The sequence below is a fragment of the Callithrix jacchus genome, chromosome 22, assembly GCF_049354715.1.
Source record: "Callithrix jacchus isolate 240 chromosome 22, calJac240_pri, whole genome shotgun sequence".
Classification (NCBI taxonomy): domain Eukaryota; kingdom Metazoa; phylum Chordata; class Mammalia; order Primates; family Cebidae; genus Callithrix; species Callithrix jacchus.
In genome coordinates, this window is record NC_133523.1 from 38,080,113 (window position 1) to 38,102,358 (window position 22,246).

General features: G+C 50.5%; 2 protein-coding genes and 1 pseudogene across 13 annotated transcripts; 1 reads left to right on the plus strand and 2 right to left on the minus strand.

Moving 5' to 3' along the window:
• Positions 1-27: 27 nt before the first annotated feature.
• On the minus strand, positions 28-4,883 carry LOC144580802 (large ribosomal subunit protein eL37-like; annotated as a pseudogene). The gene has a single exon (XR_013530971.1). The product of XR_013530971.1 is annotated as a large ribosomal subunit protein eL37-like (transcript).
• IRGQ (immunity related GTPase Q) lies at positions 1,507-11,207 on the minus strand. 3 transcript variants are annotated; one of them, XM_035285707.3, is made up of 3 exons: positions 11,125-11,207; positions 9,778-10,309; positions 1,507-8,032 (listed from the first exon to the last, which is right to left on the minus strand). In XM_035285707.3, the coding sequence occupies exons 2-3, from the start codon at positions 10,305-10,307 to the stop codon at positions 6,691-6,693; spliced, it is 1,872 nt and encodes a 623-aa protein (XP_035141598.1). In that variant the 5' UTR covers positions 10,308-10,309; positions 11,125-11,207; the 3' UTR covers positions 1,507-6,690. The 3 variants fall into 3 exon arrangements, with proteins under 3 accessions (XP_035141598.1, XP_002762254.1, XP_035141597.1); XM_002762208.6 differs by lacking the exon at positions 11,125-11,207 and adding an exon at positions 10,918-11,003; XM_035285706.3 differs by lacking the exon at positions 11,125-11,207 and adding an exon at positions 10,834-11,003.
• A 308-nt stretch (positions 11,208-11,515) lies between these two features.
• Positions 11,516-18,242, plus strand: ZNF576 (zinc finger protein 576). Of its 9 annotated transcripts, none has more exons than XR_013530967.1 (5): positions 11,516-11,668; positions 12,010-12,109; positions 13,968-14,795; positions 15,262-15,407; positions 16,319-18,242. XR_013530967.1 is itself a non-coding variant. In XM_035285708.3 (3 exons), exons 2-3 carry the CDS (start codon positions 12,025-12,027, stop codon positions 14,393-14,395), a joined length of 513 nt encoding a protein of 170 aa, XP_035141599.1. In that variant the 5' UTR covers positions 11,516-11,668; positions 12,010-12,024; the 3' UTR covers positions 14,396-18,242. The 9 variants fall into 9 exon arrangements, 2 of the variants coding, with proteins under 2 accessions (XP_035141599.1, XP_035141600.1); XR_013530968.1 differs by having other exon boundaries at positions 15,312-15,407; XR_013530966.1 differs by having other exon boundaries at positions 13,968-15,407.
• The last annotated feature ends 4,004 nt before the right edge of the window (positions 18,243-22,246 follow it).

Consider the following 22,246-nt stretch of genomic DNA (forward strand, 5'->3'; position numbering starts at 1 on the left):
AGCTCAGGTTCTTCCTTCCTTCCTTCCTTCCTTCCTTCCTTCCTTCCTTCCTTCCTTCCTTCCTTCCTTTCTTCCTTCCTTCCTTTCTTCCTGCCCTCCCTCCCTCCCTTCTGTCCCCTTCCCTTCCATCCTCTTTTTTTTTTAGAATAAAGACAGGGTTTCTCCATGTTGGTCAGGCCAATCTCAAACCCCCAATCTCAGGTGATCCACCCACCTTGGCCTCCCAAAGTGCCAGGATAACAGGTATGAGCCACCAGGTTTGGCCTTCTTTTTTTTTTAAGGACATTGTCTTCTTTTTAAGATGGGGTTTCACCATGTTGGTGACACTGGTCTTGAACTCCCGACCTCAGGTGATCCGCCCACCTTGGCCTCCAAAGTGCTTGGATTACAGGTGTGAGCCACGACGCCTGGCCAGGACATTGTCTTGCTCTGTCTCCCAGGCTGGAGTGTGAGTGCAGTGGAGCCATCAGAGCTCACTTTAGCCTCGACTTCCTGGACTCAATCCTCTTGCCTCAGCCTCCCCTATGTAGCTGGGACCACAGGTGCATACCACCAATTTGGCTAATTTTGTTGTTGATTTTTTTTTTTAAACCAGAACATTTATTGCGTGACTAATCGGTGAAATTCTTAAGATGAACTGGATGCTGCAACAGCTGCCCTCTTGGGTTTAGGTGTTGCTCCTTCACGGAATCCATGCCTGAATCTTCGGTATACAATTTTTAGGTGCCTCATTCAACCACTCCCGGTGGTATTTCATCTTTTAGCCTTGGCACTCCAGTTATACTTTCTCTTGTGCTTGGCAGGTAGCCACATTTGCCGCAGGCCAACTGCTGAAGGTGGTAGGCCTTAGAGCCACAGCGGCGGCACAACATGTGTGTCTTATTGTGATGCTTCACAAACAATGACGTTCCCTTCGTCATCCTGCTTCTGCGACCAGGACCAGAAAAGCTGTTGTTGATTTTTTGTAGAGATGAGGTCTTGCCATGTTGCCCAGGCTGGTGTCGATCTCCTGGGCTCATGTAATCCTTCTACCTTTGCCTCCCTAAGTGCTGGGATTATGGATATAAGCCACTGTGCTGGGTCAGCCTGGGGTTTGGATGTGGCAGTGGTGGGAGGGGCCCCAAGGGCAGCAAGACAGGAAGTCCAGTGTGGAGAGCACTTTTCAAGCCGCTGCTTGCATCCCGTTTGCTGTTGTTCTAGTGGTCAACAATTCAAGTGCGTGGCTACAGAAAGCTGGACCAACTGGGGACATTAATGGGTCCAGCTGGTTCCAGAGCTAAGGTGCTTTACCATCACAAGCTCCCAATGTTTAAACAGAAAGTCTGCCTGCGCTCCTTCCATGGTGGCAAAACTCAGATACTGATAAGTCTCTTGATCACAGCCCAGTCTTTCCCGGCAGATTCCCCACCATCCCTCCAATCCCCAGACCCAGAGTCTAGGTTTCCAACCCAGTCAAAATCTTAAGGATCGTTTTTTCCCTCAAACTTCAGAAGAACAGACACACAATAGGATTTCTATTCATTTTTATTCATTCCTCCAAAGGGCACCACAGGCCAACCGTATCTTTGATGTGTCCTTCATGGTTCCCCACTGCAGTGGACACAAACCCCTCCACCATTATCCAGGAATGTATGGAACTCTGCTGTGGTGATGAGGCTGTCTCACCCATTCACCCAAGTTTTCCATGCCTGTTCTGCTTCTGAGGGCAATTCCAAAATTCATCATCAATTTCCTTGAATTCCTGCCTTTGAGAGTCTTCCAGCCCTGTGGTGCCATAGACACACTTTGATGGTGGCCAGTGATCTGTCTACACGAGAGTCTTAGTCTTTTCTGCTTGGATGCTCCTAGAGACAGATGCCTATTGACAACCATATGTCTTCACAAAGACTAAAATTCAATCCCGTTGAAAGTCATGATTTAAAAGGTGAACACCCTCACAAAGAGCCCTAACACTCAAGGGTGTCAATATATACAACTATATAAACACAACCAACTGTATCAACACAACCAGCACTCCTCTATGGGCAGACACACACCACACACACACACACACACACACACACAATTGTCTTGCTTTCTCAGATATGATCTCTGGCATGACTCCTGCTGGCATGAGGGCAGGGGAAATTTAGAGCAGCAAAGCATATAGCAGTGATGTCAGACAGGACCAAATCAGAGACGGTGTCAAAGTGGCGGAAAAAGGAGGGGCACATTCTGAGCAAAGGCATGGGATGAGACAAAAGGCGCCCAGACTAGAGCCATCTTGGTGATGCCCTGGGCTGGGTGGCACTCAAGTTTGAGCTCCCAGTGTGTGAGGCTTCTCACGAAAGGGTGTAATATGTTATGAGTATGTGCACATGTTGTCTGCATGTATGTACATACATATGCTTGTTTCTCACCATAACCACCGGAGGTAGAGGCCATTTGTGGAGTCACATGCTCAAGTCAGTTGAAGGACTACCCGCCCCGAGAGCTAGGCTGACAGAATTTCCAGCTGATGGAAGTTGTATCTGCACTGTCCAATACTGTAGCCACTGATCACACATGGCTACTATTTGAAATGTTGTTCTATTGCCAATGAGACATAGAATCTTAAATTTTATTTACTTTTAATTGAACAGCTAAGCCAGGTAGGGTGGACCATGCCTGTAATCCCAACACTTTGGAAGGCAGAGGTGGGAGGATCACTTGAGGCCAGGGGTGCAAAACCAGCTTGGTGGTAGCGTGATGGCTCATAAATGTAACCCTAGCACTTCGGGAGGCTGAGGTGGGTGGATCACCTGAGGTCAGGCGTTCGAGACCAGCCTGGCCAACATGGTGAAATCCCGTCTCTACTAAAAACAAACAAAAATTAGCCGGGCGTGGTGGCACACGCCTGTAGTCCCAGCAACTCAGGAGGCTGATGCAAGAGAATGACTTGATCCTGGGAGGTGGAGATTGCAGTGAGCCAAGGTCACGCCACTGCACTCCAGTCTGGGTGACAAAGTGAGACTCTGCCTGAAAAAACAAAACAAAAACCAAAACCAACTTGGTCAACTTTATGAGACCCCCAACTCTACTTTTAAAAAATGGACAACCACTTCAGTTTTTGGAAAACTATTATATAATTGGAACTGGGATATGTAAATCTACTTCTCCAAATATGAATTTTATGAATTTGAAACACAGGTCAAGCATTTCAGATTAAAATGTATCATGGTAATTGAGATGTGGTGTAAGTCTAAAATATACACCAGGTTTTGAAGACAGCATAAAACAATGTAAAGTAACTCATTTAAAAAATATTGGACATGCTAAAATGCTATTTTGGATATATTGAGTTAAGTAAAACATATTAAAATAAACTTAACCTGTTTCCTTTTAATTGTCTAATGTGGCTATTAGAAAACTTGCCTGTAATTTCAGCACTTTGGGAGACTGAGGTGGGTGGATAACTTGAGGCCAGGAGTTTGGGACCAGCTTGGCTAACATGGTGAAACCCCATCTCTACTAAAAATACAAAAATTAGCCAGGTGTGACGGCACATGCCTGTAGTCCCAGCTACTCAGGAAGCTTAGGCAGGATCGCTTGAACCCAGGAGGAGATCGCAGTGAGCTGAGATCACACCACCGTACTCCAGCCTGGGTGACAGAGCAAGACTGTCACACACACAAAAACTTAAAATGACATATGTGGCTTGAATTTTGTTTCTGCTGGACAGTGCTGCCCTGCAGCCCTCCCATTCCATCACATGGGTGACACGCCTGATTGCCAGGGCTTAGACCCTAATATGAGGGCTATAAAGGAGTGTACTAGATATTACAGATATGAATCTTCTTCCCCTAAAGCTAAGAGCTTTCATGAAAATGCCTTGAGCCATTCAGTATAGAACCAAGCACTCTTCCCCATGGAGGATATCTCAGCTTTGATGGGACAGTGTCAGTGGTGGGAGGAGTCCAAGCTAGAGACGGTGGTACCATCCCTCAGGTATCTGCCCTCGGATCAGTTACCCTTGTCTTCAGCTTTTAAGGGAGACAGGATCTCAAAACGATTTAAGGTTCTTCTCTAGCTCTTTCATTTCACAGATGGGAAAATAAGGCACTGTCCAAGTCACACACAGTGACAGCGGCAAAGCCATGCTTGCTTCCCAGGTCCCCTGACCTTGGACAAGGGCGTTCTTTCCTATTAAATGCTTGTTTCTCCCCATCTTGCTCCATTTTCCTATCTTGTGGCAAGAGATCAACAATCTAAATTCCAATCCTAGTTCTGCCACTGATCAATGAGATAAACATTTAGGCTGGGTGTCTGGTGGTTCATACCTGTAATCCCATCAAGGTGCGAGGATCGCTTGAGGCCAGGAGTTCAACACTAGCGTGGGCTACAAACCAAAACCTGTCTCTACAAAACATCTGGTGGTGTGCACCTATAGTCCCAGCTACTCAGTAGGCAGAGGTGTGAGGATCATTTGAGCCCAGGAGTTGGAGGTAGCAGTGAATCTCGGTCATGCCACTGTATTCCAGCCTGGACAACAGAGCAAGACCCTGTCTCTAACATAATAATAATAAATAGTTACCAAGCACCTATTGTGTCAGGCAGCTATTGTTCTAGATGCTGGGGGAACGATAAAGAACAGGACAGGCAATGGTTGAAACACCAATAAACAGGTAAATAAATAAGATCGTTTTTCATAGTAATAATTGCTACAAGGAAATTCAACTGGCAGGAATGACTAATGGGGGATGTGAGCTACTTCAGATAGGGTGTTCAGGGAGGGGAAGTTCTCTTTGAGGGGATATTTGAGCTGAGATCTGACTGAGCCAGTCACAGAAAGGTAGGTTTAAGAGTAGAACAGGAAGTTGTGAGAGGAGCCTTGCAGGAAAGAGAACAGCAGGGGCAAGGGTTCCCAGGCAGGACTCAAGGTGGCCACTCAGGCATCACAAAGAAAATCCGGTGGGCATGATGGCTCACGCCTGTAATCCAACACTTTGGGAGCCTGAGGCAGGTGTATCACCTGAGGTCAAGAGTTCAAGACCAGCCTGGCCAACATGGTGAAACCCTGTCTCTACTAAAAATACAAAAATTACCCAGATGTGGTGGGCCGTGCCTGTCATCTCAGCTACTCAGGAGGCTGAGCTTGAAGTGAGCGGAGATCATGTCCCTGCACTTCAGCCCGGGCAACAGAGCAAAACTCCATCTCAAAAAAAAAAAACGGAAAGCCTATCAGGCTGATGGGGGTGGGAAGGGGCAGGGAATGAGAACAGGCAAGGGCCAGACCTGCAGGGCCTTACTGTGTGCTGTTGGGCCTCAAGCCGCCCCTAACTGGACTTCGTTTGGATTTTCAGATCCTCCTTTTCTGTTTCTGACGCTGAAAAATTCTGTAATCTGCAGCTTTCCCCCTACATATAGCTAGCGGCCTAGAACATTCCAGGCACCATGGTTTCTGCCTTTGCTTCACTCACTCCTGGCATATTCCCATGGTCTTGAATGCCTGCCCACCCATTTGGTGAGCCCCTGGCTCAATGCAGCACCCTCTATGTACACCAGAAAGCAGAGCCTCTTGGAGATACCTGAGGTAGCCACACAGAAGTGTTGGGACCAGTGCAGGAGTACAGCTGCTCTTCCAAAAAGGAAGGTGCACAAAACACCAAGGTCAGAAAAGGTTATGGTTAAATGACAGGAGAAACCGAGGCCAAAAACAGATAGAAACCCCTAAAGAAAAGAGACACAGGAACAGACTCCCCAGAGATCACCTGAATTGCTCTGCACCTAGAAAGTGAAGGCAGTTACATCCCTTCCCAGTCACACTCACAGAGGCAGTTGCTGGGATCCCAACACAAGGTCTGCAGGAGCTCTATCTCTGAGGTTTGCTTTCCTGCCCTTTCACACCCAGAAGGCCTCATTCCTGGTCCCCAGCTACTCTCAGAGCCCACCCTGCCCAGATCTCTTACGTACCTCACCTCATTTTTGTGGGACCACTGTCTCTACAAACAGACTTTTGGAGGGCAATTAGTAGAAACCCATCTACTCCCCAGGAGTGATCAAGAGGTCTCCAGCTTTCTCCCACAAGCCCTCAATCCCTCCTCCAGATGCAGACCTCCCCAGACCCAAGAATTAGGAACCAAGGTCCCCAGCCATCTTGGAACCCAGGAGGCCAAGACCCCAGAGGCCTCCTCAACCCCATAAAGATTCAAAGCCCACTGCTCCTTGGGGACCTGTGTACAGGCTTTTTCTCCAAGAGAAATGTAGACCCTGTTTCCCTGAGGCTCTGAAGCCCATGAGTTTCAGTTCCCTGGGGTGCTCAGGTCTCCCACCCCTATACTGGAGCTCAAATCCCAGTCATGGACATCTCCCCACCAATTAGGAAACAGGACTTCTACCCTCCTCCACTGGAGGACTAAACATCCAATAACTCCAGTTTCTACTCCCTGGGAGACAAAGACATAGTCCCTTCCAGAGTCCTGGCCACCAACTCCCTTCAGTACTGAAGGGTCTGGATGTCATGCCCCATAGTTACCAAAGAAATCAGGATTCCTGTCCTCTAGACTCTCTGAATCCAGGTGATGAGAAATCACATATCCCAGCTAGATGTCAGAGTCCACCTCCCCTTCAAGCACCCAGAATTAAGCCCAGACAACCCCTGCCAGAATCTGGATTCCCAAGCCCCCTCCCCTTGAGGTGAAACTTGGGGGAGTCTAGCCCCCATCCCACCCCTCACTGTGCAGACTCAGGGGGTGCCAGCACGGCCTCAGCATCAGCCAGCATCTCATCGAGTGCCTGCAGCAGGACGCCATGAGCCGCTCGGTAGCCCAGGCCACCTGTCGCCGCTGCGCCACCAGCAGGCCACAGGAAGGAGAGCGCGCCCAGTGCTGCGCCCCCAGCAGTGCCCTCACCCGCCCACGCGCCCAGCCTTGCTTCCACCTCAGCGCGCGTCACTGGGCCTGGGAAACGAGCACGCGCTGCCAGCTCACCAGGAGCCAGGCCCAGAGCGCGCTCACGTCGAGCCAGCGCCGCGGGTTCCAGCCCTAGGCCCCGTCGCCATTCGGCCAGCTGACCCCGCAGAAGCGCTATGTCGCATGCCCAGCCCAGTCCTGGGAGTGGTGCTGCCGCAGCCGCCAGGCTAGCCAGCAGAGCTGGCCTCCACGCCCCGGCTCGTAGTGCCGCAGCCTTGGTTCGGGCAGCGCTGGGAGACGCTGGTGGCAGCGCCAGCAGCAGCGCCCCTGCCTGGGCTGGGGGGAGCACTCGCCGCATCCATTCGCACAGCCCTGGGAGTCCGCCAGGCCGTAGGGGAAACACTGGCGGCGGTGCCTCCTCCAGCACCTCCCACATCTCGTCCTCTGGGCTTAACGCGGCGGCCCGCTCTGAGTCCCCACCGCCCGATTTCTTCATGCCAACAACCTGCTGCAAACCCTCGCTGCCAGCTTTCCCAGAACCTTCCCTGCTGCCTGCTTTCTGCGATCCAGTGCTATATTTCTCCCTTCCCTTACTGAGTGCATTCTCCAGTCCCCCTCCGCCCGCATTCTTTAAGCTCTCTCCGCTGGGTTTCTCCATCTTGCCTTCTCCCACACACTCCGGATCCTCACCCTCGCCGTCTGTGCGCACGCAGACGAGAGGCGCATCTGGTAGCACCAAGGCCTGGACCTGGGCCCAGTCCTTCTCAGTGGGGGCCCCAGGGGTGACGAGGATGAGGGCGTCGTAGTGCGAAGAGTGGGAGGTGGCAGCGGGGGTGGTGGCAGTGCCCGCGGGATCCAGAGGCACAGTCCAGAGCACCACATTCGGGCGCTCTGGGGCCGGGAAGGGAGTGGGTCCCATGGGCACCGAAGCAGGCGCAGCACCTGGGTCGCCAGGATCCAATCCGAGCAGCATGTCCAGCACAAGGCCCACATCAGCCTTGCCGGCCACGGCCAGGTCTAGCCGTGCACTGCCCAGGCGCTCCAGGCCTGAGCGTACCCACGACAGCGCAGCCTCCAGGCCGCCGGTCTCAAAGGCCTCGCGCACAGCCTCCAGCTCTGCTGCACCTAGCACCTCGAAACCATCCTGGGCCGGTGGCAGGAGCCTGCGGAGACAAGAAAGGACAGGGTCAAGGGTAGAAGAGGGGCTGGGTGACAAGGACTGGGCTATGATGACAATGGCAGAGCTTTCCGAGTAATCTCAGAGTGGGGCAGCGGAGGGAAAGTGAGGGGCCTGACTGATTGCACAGCAAATAGAAACCAGATGGGGAGGGGCCATGATGATATGGGAGAGGCTTAAAGCAATAATGGAGTCTTGATGATTGGATGGGTGGGCTTAAGGTCAGATTTCCCACCCTAGCCTAAAATGGGGATTGGACTAAGACTTCTACCGAATACAGTATTTGGGGGCGGGGCTTTTCCAAGGGTCAGCTGTGCTGGGCGGGACAAAGCTCAAAGAGGGTGGGGCCTAGAACAAATAACCGCAAATGTGTCTGTCTCAGTACTATTTGAGACAGACAAAGTCCCCAAAGGCACTCTTTTCAGAGGTTGGGCCTAAGGAGGGTCAATGAAGGGAGAAATCTCATCTACTAGTTCGTACTAAGCAGGAGTGGCTAAGGTAGTCACCCAGGCAGGTGAGGCTAAGGAAAAAAGATGAGAGTACTGGAACAAGGAACTGCCTCTGTGAATCTCATTTTAAAGTCTGAAAATGATGAGGCTGGCAGGTGGGAGAGCCAATTCAGGAGGTACCTGGCAAGTGGGCACAGAAACAAGAGGGAGCTGGAGAAAGGAGGTGGATGAGGACGCCCCCAAATAATGCTCAGTGGCCAGGCGCCGTGGCTCACGCCTGTAATCCCAGCAGTTTGGGAGGCCAAGGTGGGCGGATTGTGAGGTCAGGAGTTTGAGACCAGGCTGGCCAACATAGTGAAACCCCGTCTCTACCAAAAATACCCCCAAAAAAGGAGAGAAAAAAAATAGCCGGGCATGGTGACGGGTGCCTGTAATCCCAGCTACGTGAGAGGCTGAAGCAGAATAGCTGGAACCCAGGAGGCAGAGGTTGTAATGAGCCGATATCGCACCTTTGCAGTCTAGCCCAGGAAACAGTGTAAGACGCCATCTCAAATAAATGAATAAAATAATATATTTAATAATAACACTCATTGCGAGTATGGCTTTAGGGCAACCGAGGTCGCTTGAAAACCAAGCTAATGGTGGAGACGGCTCAAGGATTATCATTTTCAGGTAAAATCTTCCAGGGGGCTGGGCACAGTGTCTCATGCCTGTCATTCCAGCACTTTGGGAGGTCAAGGCAGGCAGATCACCTTGGTTGGGCCAGGGACTGGAAAAATGAGCCTCAGGGCCCCAACAAATAAAGTGTTAAGCCCTTCCCTTCTAATCCTAGGGCTCTGGGAAGCCTGGGTGGGAGCGTGGCTTGAGGCCAGGAGTTCAAGACCAGCCTGGGGAAGCAGTGAGATCCTATTTTGTAGCCTGTAGTACTGGCTACTCTGGAGGCTGAGGCAGAAGGATCATTTGAGCCCAGGAGGTGGAGGCCCTCAGTGAGCTAGGATTGTGCCACTGCACTCCATCCTGTCTCAAAAAAAGACTGGGTATGGTGGCTCTCGACTGTAATCCTAGCACTTTGGGAGGCTGAGGCGGGAGTATTGTTTAAGGCCAAGAGTTCAAATTCAACCTAGCCAACATAGCGAGATCCTGTCTTTGACGGAAAAAAATATACAATAATAGAGTTAAGCTTTGCCTCAAAACCAGTGGGGGAGGGATCTCACGGACCTCAAAAAGGACCTAGGTGCGTAGGGTCCCAACTAAGGGACCCAGCCAGAAAGCCGGCACTCACCTCCTCAGCGCTTCTGCCTGGCTCTGCAGTGCCACCCGGAGGCGCTCTAGCTCCTCACAGCCGTCGCAGCTGCCACAGTTCGCCGGTAGCACAAACAGATCCGCGGCTCCTAACCCAGCGCTGTTCAGCAGAGCTGCAGTCTGATCACGGGCCTCGGTGGCATTCTGTGAATCCCCAGGACGGAGGTTCCGCACAGCCAGTAGCGGCGTCCCTCGGGCCAGGGCGGCCCGCGCTGCCTCTCCCAGGGCTGGGGCCAAGGGTTCGCCGTTGCCCTCAGGTCCCGGCAGCACCAGTACCAGCAAGTTGGCTTCCGCCGCCCAGGGCCCCGGCGCTGCGGGTGGACAGCTCAGCTCGCCCAGAAAAAGGCCCGGGCCCGCAGCTCTCAGGCTGGGGACCCCAGAGTCCGGCCGTCCCTCAGGGGCCTCGAGGGTCTCCACATCCTTGTCGCACAGCGCTGTGATCAGCGCAGACTTTCCCAAGCCCGGAGGCCCGAGGAATAAGGCGGTCACGTCACCCTGCGGCGGAGGCATGGCTGGAAAGCAACGGGTGGAGAAGACCCGGGTCAGTGAACACCTGGCCTTTGTCTTTCCTAGCCGCCCCACCCGGAACCCAGGACTCAATCCTCCACTCTGTCCCCTTCGATTCTTGAGCGTCATTCTCCGGGACCTAAAAAGCCAGAGCCCAGACGCTATTCCCCCGGGATCCCAGGCATCCTGTCTGCCCACCCTCTTTCTAGATGGAAACGTTTCCCCTTCTGCTTCAAAAACTCAAAAATCAGGGGCGGTGGCTCATGCCTGTAATCCCAGCGCTTTGGGAGGCCGAGGCGGGAGGATCGCTTGAGGCCAGGAATTCGAGACCAGCCTGGGTAACATGTGGGACTCGCTGGTAGAGTCCCTGTCCCTATAAAAAAATAAAATTTAGCCGGGAGTGGTGGCGCACGCCTGTAGCCCCAGCTACTCGGAAGGCTGCGGTGGGAGGGTCGCTTCAGCTCAGGATTTGGAGGCTGCAGTGGGCCATGAAGGCCCTCTCTCAAAAATAAATAAATAAAAATAAAACCTCAGAAATTTGGCTTCCAGTCCCTCCTCCCTCGGACACACTGTTGTTTTTATCCTCCCCCTCTCCGCCTTCCAAATCACCAACCGAGCAGAGCCGACCCACGGGAGCGTGCAGTCGGTGGCAGTGGGTCAGTCGCGGAGAAGCTCGACACTAAGCCGCGGTGGACGGAGGCCGAAGAGGCCAGAACGCCGTGATTTAGAGATGCCGGGACGCGTCCCGTTGGCTTTAACCTGACGTCACTCACTCAACCAAGGGGGTGTGTCTTGGAAGCGAGACTGCAGAGAACCAGACCTTCGCAGCGCCTGCGCAGAACGGCCAAAGTGCGCACGCCCCTCTTCCGCGGCCTCAGAACCTAGAACAATGAGGGAGTCAACGCGCCTGCGCGCCACGAGCGCCTACTCATTCAGACGCAAAAAGCTTAGGTATCTACGGCACAGGGGGCTAAACGTCATCATAACGCGCCCTAGTGCAGAAAAGGACCTCTCCCGTTATTTTCAGCACCGGGCTGGTGCGACTGTACTATTGCCGGATGGCAAATCCGGGCTCTCGGCTCCGAGAGACTCATGTGGCGAAAGGGCGCAAACCACGGGGGACCCTGAGACTGAGTGGGCCCTATTCCACTTCTCTCTGGGTGGCGGCGCTGTGGCGAGAGACTGACAGGCGCAGCGAAAGGCAGCCCTCTGCTGTACGAAGGAAAACAGAGGCCTGGGAGCAGGAACCTGTAGGCAGCGCTTGCGGGTAGCGGGATAGTGGCTGCAAGCGCGGCGCGGGCTCTGGGCGGAACAAAAATCACAGGATGTCAGAGGATGTTTCCCGGGAAGAACTGGGATAAAGGGTGGGTATCACTACTTGCCCCAAGACACTCGAGACTGGGATGACGCTGGTGTCAAAGATAAAGGCTCCCAGGCTGAGTTCAGTGAGTTTGATGCAGCAGGTCATAGGTCACACCAGTGAGAAGACTCTAGGGGAGTCCCAAACCCGGGAAGTCCAGTCTTTTGGGAGATTTGAAGCTTCTCTTAAAAAGAACTCCACCAATTAGAGTTCAAGGAGAGTATGTCGTGGGGGTCAAAGGCAGGCAAGGAGAGCCTCTGGCGATGTCAAAGGTCATAGACTTAGGGTGCCCTCTGCTGGTAACAGATGAACAGCTTCACTTATGCACGCTCCTCTCTTGACTAGAAGGGTCCCAGCACCATGGAGGACCCGAACCCTGAAGAGAACATGGAGCAGCAGGATTCACCCAAGGACATAAGTCCCCAGAGCCCAGGAGGCAACATCTGTGAGTACACATGGCTGGCTGGCTAGAGGAGGGTGGGATGCAGGAGTGACGCTAAGATCTCTGTGGCACTTTAGTGTCCAAGGCGCCACAGAGTTTTGTCTGTCGAGAAGGTGCTGTAATGGCCCATAAGCTGCTCCAGAAGGAAGTGCCTCTCCTCACACCTGCTTTTGTGGCCAGAGTACTCACCCTCCTCTGGCCGCATAAGCAAGATTGCGATGCTTATGCATTCAGAGGGATAAGGTGGCTTCCAGGAGAGGCTTGGGTTGGAGATGTGGCTAAGAATAGTTTTACTGGGAGAGAAGCCCCAAGATCCTAGTGCTGACTCTGCCCTAGACTTTCAGTGTAACTTGGGCCTTGGTCTCCCAGTCTGTCAAAAGAGGCTGGCACTACCCACCTTACAGGGTGGTTATGGGATTAACTGCAGCAAAGGGGACAGCTGGGTGTTAATGATGGTAGCCAGTTTGATATGTAATAGCAGTATCTCCTGCTCAATGTTTTATTATGTGCTGCGTGTATTTATTCTTAATGAATGATTTTAACATTCATTATCTCATTCAGTCCTTCGAATAATAGGCCCTTTAAACTGGGAACTGAGGCAGAGAAAGGTATTTCTAACAAGAGCTGTAGTCTCAATGCCCTTGAGCCAGAGACTACCAGGAACACACCCGCAGTTGAACACATTGGGTTTATGGCTCAGTGCAATGAAGAACACACACCATGGAGAACTGTGGAGTGACTCACTAAGTGTTAAAAACGACATAGGATTTGGGCTTGTGGGGGGTGGTTTTGGAAAAGGTTCCAGCAAAAGTGTTGGGTGGCTCTGGATTGGATGCCACCAGGAAGCAGGGGCAATTCTGTGATTGGCTATTTTAATAAATCTTATGCAGAAGGGGGAAGGAAGAAGGTGAGGCTCAAGTTCTGACTGATAAAGCAGCAGCGGACATTCACATTAGCCAGGATGGGAGGAAGGTTGGTCATTTGTCTGCTTGGACAGCATTCATATTTTGTCTGTGTTCAGACATTATGATGATGTAGTCTTGTCTTGATTCATTCTTGTCACAGCATGGCCTTGGCTGTCCTTGATGTTGTGAGAAATTATTTATGTTCAACAGAACACCAAGGTCTAGCTGTGAGTTCCAGAGCTGATCCTGGGTGTCGAGCTACATTGTCTGTATCATTAGTCACCATTGCAAAGGACTACATAGCAATTCAGTTATTCCTTCCAGTGGTCCTATGGAATAGATGCTGTTATTAGTGCATTTTCCAGATAAAGAAACTGGTGTGATTGTGTCTAGGAAGTGGGGGAGCGGTCTGGCTCCAAACATTAGGCTGTAATCACCGTACCCCTCTATTGGGCTGGCTGACTCTGGGCTCCACCATTTCTTTTCCTAGCCTCATGACTATGGGCAACTTGCCTAACCTCTTTTTTTTTGGGAGATGGAGTCTCACTCTGTCACTCAAGCTGGAGTGCAGTGGCATGATATCGGCTGACTGCAACATCTGCCTCCCAAGTTCAAGGAATTCTCCTGCCTCAGCCTCCTGAGTAGCTGGGACTACAGGTGAATACCGCCATGCCCAGCTAATTTTTTGTATTTTAGTAGAGACGGGGTTTTACTGTGTTGCTGAGGCTGGTCTTGAACTCCTGAACTCACCCACCTCAGCCTCCTAATCTCTTTGAATCTCAGTTTGTTCATCCATAAAATGAGTCCAAGAACAGTTCTCCTGTGTGGTCGTCCAGCATTAGCACAGAACCTAGCACACAGCACACTCAATGTTAATTGCTGGTGTGATTCTGGGGCTCAGGAGAGGTCCTGGAGACTCCCACTGGCCTCCCCTGACCTCTTCCCACATCCCTCAGGCCACCTGGGGGCCCCGAAGTGCACCCGCTGCCTCATCACCTTCGCAGATTCCAAGTTCCAGGAGCGTCACATGAAGCGGGAACACCCAGCGGATTTCGTGGCCCAGAAGCTGCAGGGGGTCCTCTTCATCTGTTTCACCTGCGCCCGCTCCTTCCCCTCTTCCAAAGCCCTGATCACCCACCAGCGCAGCCATGGTCCAGCCGTCAAGCCCACCCAACCGGTTGCAACCACTACTGCGCAACCCATCTTCCCTTGTCCTGACTGTGGCAAGACCTTTGGGCAGGCTGCTTCTCTGAGGCGGCACCGCCAGATGCATGAGGCCCGAGCCCCTCCTGGCACCTTCGCCTGCACAGAGTGTGGTCAGGACTTTGCTCAGGAAGCAGGGCTGCATCAACACTATATTCGGCATGCCCGGGGGGAGCTCTGAGTGCAGCTTAAGCCTCTCCATGGTGACAGGTGACGTTGTGCCCCATGAGACCCACCCATGATATGGGGTGCAGGAACTCTGGGGGCCCTGAGGGATTTGCTTCCCTCCCCTGGGAGGGCAGATAGCTCTTAATAGAGAGGACCCAGAAGATTCTCATTTAGAGCTTCAGTCTTTGGAGGACACAGGGCCTTCAGGAGATGGTGAAATCAGACAATAATGAGATCTTTTGTTTATAAAAAAATGGGAAGAGAGTATGGGAGAGAAATGATTTGTGTCTCCATAATTCCCAGTTATACACTTAGCTGTGGATTGTGCCATCACCCTTCATTCTTCCCAGATGGATACCATGGGCTATGGGAGCAAACTGCCCTGGACCTTTGCCTGAATGAGGGCAGGGAAGGTAAGGTGTTGCTGGCCTGTAGTGCCACCGGATGAGTTCCAGATATGGGGCAACTTGGGCCTTTGGGGAGGGGGCAGCAAAGTTGGGAGCTGGATCCCAATTGAGTGGGGTGGAAATTCAAGTCCTTGAATCTCTTCACACCCCCCCCTGCCACCCTCCTCATTCAGAGGGGCCATGTCACTGGATGGCACTAGTCCCCTGATAATTGTTTAAATAATTTTGGGTATCATTCTAGTCATGAAATATTTTTTCATATTTGTAGGTGACATGGTATGAATAAGCTAACGGGAATAGTATCTAAAAACAAAACATCCATATTAAAATGTCTAAACCGGGAGTTCTGGCTTTTGAGTGGGAATTTCCAGAGAACATAAGGGTGTGGGCAGGTGGGAGAACTCAGGGCAGAGTTGGCCTCGCCTTGTGGGGAAACTGATTTGGAATCAAACAGAGATGCCTTCTGTTTCAGGTTTTATTTGGCCAACACTGGGAGATTTCTCATTAAGATCCTATTTTCAGCTCTCTTGAAAGGCCCAACCCAGGGGCAGGGCAGAAGCTACAACAGGCTGGAGCAAGCAGTGGGTGTCACCCTCAACTGGAGATGAATCCCACCAGGCCAGTATTACTCCCTTAGTTACCTGCCCTGCACCTGCAGACAATGATCAATGCCCTGAATATAACACTCGTAGACTCTGTTTATGTGGAGGGATGTTTGCTTTTTTTTTGAGACGGAGTTTCGCTCTTGTTACCCAGGCTAGAGTGCAATGGCGTGATCTCGGCTCACCACAACCTCCGCCTTCTGGGTTCAGGCAATTCTCCTGCCTCAGCCTCCTGAGTAGCTGGGATTACAGGCACGCACCACCATGCCCAGCTAATTTTTTGTATTTTTAGTAGAGACGGGGGTTTCACCACGTTGACCAGGATGGTCTGGATCTCTTGACCTCGTGATCCCAAATCCTAGCACTTGGCCTCCCAAAGTGCTAGGATTACAGGCGTAAGCCACCACGCCCGGCCCGTGGAGGGATGTTTTTAAAGCCCACAGGTGAGGTGGATGTGGTAGACTGATCACTATCAGTTTTTAGCTAGGCACATGGTAGCTGAAAGACTACATTTCCCAGATTCCTTTGCAGCTAGATGTGGCCATGTGACTGAGTTCCTGCTAAATTCCTGGGTAGAATGCTCAAGCTTAAGAAAGGGGTGGTCAGGTGCGGTGGCTCATGCCTGTAATCCTAATACTTTCGGAGGCCAAGGCCTGGACACCCTGAGGTCAGGGGTCCAAGACCAGCCTGGCCAACATGGGGAAACCCCGTCTTTACTAAACTACAAAAATTAGCCGGTTGAGGTGGCACAGGTCTGTAATCCCAGCTACTTGGGAGGCTGAAGCAGGAGAATTGCTTGAACCTGGAAGACAGAGGTTGCAGTGACCCAAGATTGTGCCACTGAACTTCAGCCTGGGTGACACAGCAAGACTCCATTTAAAAAAGAAAAGAACATACCTCTTTTCCACCCTCCTAACTGTAATACAGACATGGTATCCAGCCATCTCGGACCATAAGGACAAGAGCAACACGTGGGATGGCAGAGCAACAAGATAGCAGGAGTCTGGGTCTCTGGTCAATTTCATGGAAAAAGACCATACCAGCCCACTTTCATATTGCTATCTAAGAAATAAACTTCTTATTTATGCCACCATTATTTTGGGTCTCTGTTACATGCAACAAGAACAGGGGTCTGCAAACGATTGCCAACTCTAGCCTGCTGCCTGGTTTTACAAATAAAATTTTATTGTAGCCAGGCGTGGTGGTGCACGCCTGTGGTCCCAGCTACTCGGGAGGCTGAGGCAGGAGAATTGCTTGAACCTGGGAATCGGAGGTTGCATTGAGCCGAGGTCATGCCACTGCACACCAGCCTGGGCAATGAGTGAGACTCAGTCTCAAAAAAAATTTATTGGAACACAGTTTTATACTCACTACTTACGTATTGATGATGACTGCTTTTGCCAAGAACAGCAGATATGAGTAGTTGCAACAGAGATCCTTATGGCCTACAAAGCTTAAAATAGTTACCATATAGCCCTTTACAGAAGTTTGCCTACCCCTGGTCTAAGTAATAAGACATTCAACCTACTCTGAGTCTGGAAAAGCAGGAATTTCCATCCTGGGAAACACTACTTCTACTAGGTAGGTAGGTAGGTAGAGGGTGTGTATGTGTTTTGGGGCAGGGCTACCCTGGATCTCTTTGCTGGGGTCACTTATGGGGAGACTGGTTGGAGTTAGTAGACCATCACTTTTTTTCAAAATACCAACTTCATGAAAAGCCAGATATTTCCTCTGGCTCCTGGTGAATGCTCAGAAGTTTCACACTACCCCCACAGTGGTTCCCCTAAACCCAAACCTAAGGATCTAATCCCACATGCTCTCCCGAGATAGCAACCTGCCCAAGTACACCCGGGCTTCCTGTTCTCTCCAGACATCACAGATTCTCTAAATAGCATCACTGATGACTTCCACATCTTTATCTGCAGACTAAACCCCAGACATAAGATATAACCACTTGAATAACAAATGGAGATCTCAAAATGGGTCAGCATGACTCCTGCAGCCCGACCTGCACCACCAATGCCATCATGTCAGTAAACTGTGCACTCTTACTTTTAAATTTTTTTCTTTGAGTCTTGCTCTGTCTCCCAGGCTGGAGTACAGTGGCGCGATCTGGGCTCAATGAAGCCTCCACCTCCTGGGCTCAAGCAATTCTGCAACCCCAGCCTCCTGAGTAGCTGGGATTACAGGTGTGCGCCACTATAACCAGCTAATTTTTTATATTTTTAGTAGAGACAGGGTTTCACTATGTTGCTCAGGCTGATCTTGAACTCCAGGGTCTCCCAAAGTGCTGGGAATGTACTGCACCTGGCCTTTTTTTTTTTTTGAGACAGGGTCTCACTGTGTCACCCAGGATAAGAGTACAGTGGCAAGATCAAGGCTCTCTTCAGTCTTGACCTCAGGCTCAGATGATCCTCCCACCTCTGCCTCCCTCCCTGTAGCTGTGACTGCAGGTGTGCACCACCATGCCTGGCTAATTTTTTTAGAGATGGGGTTTCACCATGTCCAGGCTGGTCTTGAACTCCTGGGCTCAAACAATCTGCCCACCTTGGTCTCCCAAAGTGCTAGGATTATAGGTGTGAGCCACCATGCCTGGCTGACTTTCAGCCTCCTAACACCTGTGTAACTACTGCCTGTATTAAATCCTCTTTGGGGAATGCCTGGCCTGGTTCCAAATCCTGCAGGGGTGCTGACTGAATGACCCAACTCCTGATTCCTAGTGTCTCTCATGATCCTTAGGAATATTTGCCAATGGATAGAAATTCTCTATACCTGTCCTTAGAAATCCTTTCTTATGGCAGAAGATGGGATGGGGTGCTGCTCCGGGAAATAAAACCCTTGATCATGCTTATCTTTGTACTGTGGCTGAATTTATGTGTCCCCCTAATATTCATATGTTGGAAACCTAAGACCCCATATGATAGTATTCAGATGTGGGGCCTTTAGGAGATGGTTAAGTCATGAGGGCTCTGCCCTCATCAACAATATAAGTGCCCTTACAAAAGGACCTGAGGGAAGTAGGTATGCCTTCTCCCCGTCCATCTCTCCTACCCTCTGAGGACATGGCATTCATCCCTTTTTACCACCTTCCACTATGTAAGGCCACAGCAAGAAGGCACCAACTTGGAAGCAGAAGCTTATCTCAAATGAACTCTAGGCCACCAGTGATCTCGAACTCAAGGCCAAATTAGATCAGACACCAAATCTGCTGGTTCCCTGATCCTGGGACTTCCCAGTCTCCAGAACCATGAGAATGAACCTTTGTTCTTTATGAATTACCCAGTCTCAGGTATGTTGTTACAGCTGCACAAATGGACTAAGACACTGTGTTGTTTTAATGAGCTCGGAATTTCTGCTGATGATTCTGAGGTTCTATGATGTGAAGCTACAGTGGTTAGGAAAGTCTCAGTTCAGAGTGGATCAATGTTAGGTTTGGAGATTCTGGGATGAGAAGTGTGGGTTTTGAAAAATGCTTTGGTCTGAAATCCCGTAATGGGTGCCAAAGATGCAAATGCTGGCCAAGCATGGTGGTTCACGCCTGTAATCCCAGCCCTTTGGGAGGCTGAGGCAGGAGGATCATTTGACGTCAGGAGTTCGAAACCAGCCTGGCCAACATAGTGAAACCCATCTCTACCAAAAAACAAAATTTAGCGGGGGTGGTGGCACGTGCCATGGTCCCAGCTACTCAGGAGGCTGAGACACAAGAATTGTTTGAACTTGGGAGGCGGAGGCTGAGGTGAGCCGAGATCACACCACTGCACTAAAGTCTGGGTGACAGAGCGAGATGGCATCTAAAAACAAATAACATTAAAAAAAATAAAAAAGCAAATGCTTTTCTGGGCCAAGCAGGCAGGATATGGGGTGTACAGATGTGAGACAGTGGCAACTGGGCACATAAGAGTGAATGCCTCCCCTACAGAAAGTGACTCCTACTCAGCGCCAACAAACTTCTGCCCCAATGGGATGGGGGTTCAGCGAAACAGATCTCACAATTTTCAAGAGTCCAGAAACTTCCATTTTTTAAATGTGAAATTACCCATTTTTCAACAATGGTGACCAGTGTTTAAAAAACTCAATAGCTTTGTAGAGACCAGATACACTCTGCAATGTAATGTGATATAACATAATGTAATGTAATGTAACGTAATGGTGGCTGTGGGTGCTAGACTGTTATATCTAGTGTGTGGCTTAGCAGCTAAGAGTGGATGGGCCTGCATCCATTTGTCTGGGTAAAAACCAGGGCTCTGCTGCTTACTGGCTGTGTGGCCTCTAGCAGGTAACTCAACCTCTCTGTGCCTCTGTTGTAGCTGGTTTTTTTTTTGGGACAGAGTTTCACTCTAGCGCCCAGGATGGAGAACAGTGGTGTGATCTCGGCTCACTGCAAAATCTGCCTCCCAGGTATGAGTGATTCACCTCCCCAGTAGCTGGGACAACAGGTACATGCCACCACACCTAGCTAAGTTTTTGTATTTTTGGTAGAGATGGGGTTTTGCCATGTTGGCCAGGCTGGTCTTGAACTTCCGACGTCAGGTAATTCCCCTGCCTTGGCCTCCTGAAGTGCTGGGATTACAGGCATCGAATCACTGTGCCTGGCCTGTCATAGCAGTTATAAAAGGGTCATAATAAACCCTCTAAGGATTATTATGAGCACTCCAGTTATTAAGAGGATTCAGACTTGGAGAGAATGCCAAAGTCTCAGTATATGGCCCCTATGGGCTGGTTCTCTGGTGTTCTCTGACCTCATCTTCTACCTGTCTTCCCATGCCTTTCTCAGTTCCAGCCTAGTGGCCCTGTGTCCTCTTCCCAAACACCCCAAGTGGACTCCCACCTCAGGCCATTGCACTTACTGTCCCCACAGACAGCCACAAGGCTCACTCCTGCCCCTCTCTAGGTCTCTTCTCTGTGTCACTTCAGTGAAGCCTTCCCTGACCACCCTACTTAAAACTGCCACCTTCAAACACACACGAGCTTCCTACCCTGTTCCTTTTTCTCCATAGCACTTATGACTATCTTACATTCCATATATTTTGTATATTTAACTTAAATACAAGATTACTGTCTTCCTCATTATAACCTCCATGAAGGCAGGGAGGTTTTGTTCGTGTTCACTGCTGTATTCCCAACTCCCAGTGCAGTGCCTGCCATCTCATAGGTGCTCAATAAATCATTGTTGGGTGAATGAGTCAAAAACAGTCCCTAACTTGTAAGGATCTGATGTGATTGTCCACATAAAGCACTGAGCTCAGGGCCTGGTCCAGCACGAGCGCTGACTTAATGATGGCCATTACAGTAATTCAGGTTCTATTCTTGAAGGTTCTTAGTTTCCAAGCTTCTATGAGTCAACACATGTAAAGCGCCTTAGAACAGGGCTGGTTGCCCAGTAAATGCTCAGCAAATGATAGCTATTATTATAATTAGGCTTCTATTTTCCAAGCAGCTTTGGTGCCAAGCTTCTGTGAATTATGAATTAGTACTTCCCATCTCACAGCCCAAGCCCAAGTTTTGGCAAGGCTGTAAGGAGCTGGTCCTCTGCTACTCTTTGACCTCATCCCCACAGCTCTGGCCTCCTTGACACGCCAGGCAGGCTCCTGCCTCCTCCAGCCTGGAGTGCTCTTCCCCATTGATGTATGTGGCTCCCCACCCCCTTCAGATCTGTCACCTTTCCAGGAAGGACTACACTCTAAAATTGCAACCACCTTCCAGAACAGATCTCCCTTCAGTGCTTTTAAAAAAGTTTTTGTTGGGACAAATTCTTGCCATCATCCAGGCTGGAGTGCATTGAGTACAGTGGCACAATCACAGCTCACTGCAGCCTCAACCTCCGAGGCTCAAGCAATCCTCCTACTTCAGCTTCCTGAATAGCTGGGACCGTAGGCATGCACCACCATGCCCAGCTAAATTAATTTTTTTGTAGATGGGGCCTCACCATGTTGCCCAGGCTGGTCTTCAACTCCTGGCCTCAAGAATCTTCCCACCTCAGCCTCCCCAAGTGCTGGAATTATAGGCATGAGCCACTGTGCCTGGCCTCCCTTCAGTCCTTTTTTATTTTTGAGACAGGGTCTCACAGTTGCCCAGGCTGGAGTGCAGTGGCAGTATCACGGCTCACTGTAACCTTAACTTCTCAGGCTCAAGTAGTCCTCCCACCTAAGCCTCCCTAGTAGCTGGGACTATAGCCATGCACCATCATGAGCCCAGCTAATTTTTTGTATTTTGTAGAGATGGAGTTTTGGCATGCTGCCCAGGCTGGTCTGGAACTCCTGGGCTCAAGTGATCCGCCCACCTCAGTGCTGGGATTTCAGGAGTGAACCACCACGCCAGGCCTCCTGTCAGTTCTTTACAGTTCTCACAGCATTTATCAGCACCCAGCATATGCTGTATCTTACTTGTTTATGTCTGTCTACCAGAAGCCTCTCCCCACTCCAATGTAAGCTCCATGAGGACAAGGATTTTTATTTCATTCACTGGTGTATTCCCAATGCTTAGCACACAGCAGGTACTCAAAAATATTTGTTAAATGAATTAATGGATCACAATCCCTATCTCACAGGGTTATTCTGAGAAGCTGATAATCTCATGCAAATTACGTGCAGCACTCTGTAAGTGCTGGGAAAATGGCAGCTGTAATTATCATTAAGGTTCTATTTTTGTAAGTTCCTAGATGCACCATTTCTATGAGTCAATATATATAAAGCCCTTGGACTGGCACCAGACACCCAGGAAGCGCTGAGGAAGCGTAGCTGTGATTATAATTAAAGTCCTCTTTGTGGAAGTTCCTAGGCGATGTGGCAGAAAGCCCTCGCTGTCCTCCATGAACCGTTTTCTGCTTTCTGAGCGCTTGGCTAGACTGCTTCTCCC

Coding starts and splice junctions, on each gene's coding strand:
- IRGQ (XM_035285707.3), bottom strand. CDS start 10,307: ATGCCTCCGCCGCAGGGTGACGTGACCGCCTTATTCCTCGGGCCTCCG. Junction 8,033..9,777: donor CAGGCAGAAGCGCTGAGGAG/GTGAGTGCCGGC, acceptor TTGTCTCCGCAG/GCTCCTGCCACCGGCCCAGG.
- ZNF576 (XM_035285708.3), top strand. CDS start 12,025: ATGGAGGACCCGAACCCTGAAGAGAACATGGAGCAGCAGGATTCACCC. Junction 12,110..13,967: donor GAGCCCAGGAGGCAACATCT/GTGAGTACACAT, acceptor CACATCCCTCAG/GCCACCTGGGGGCCCCGAAG.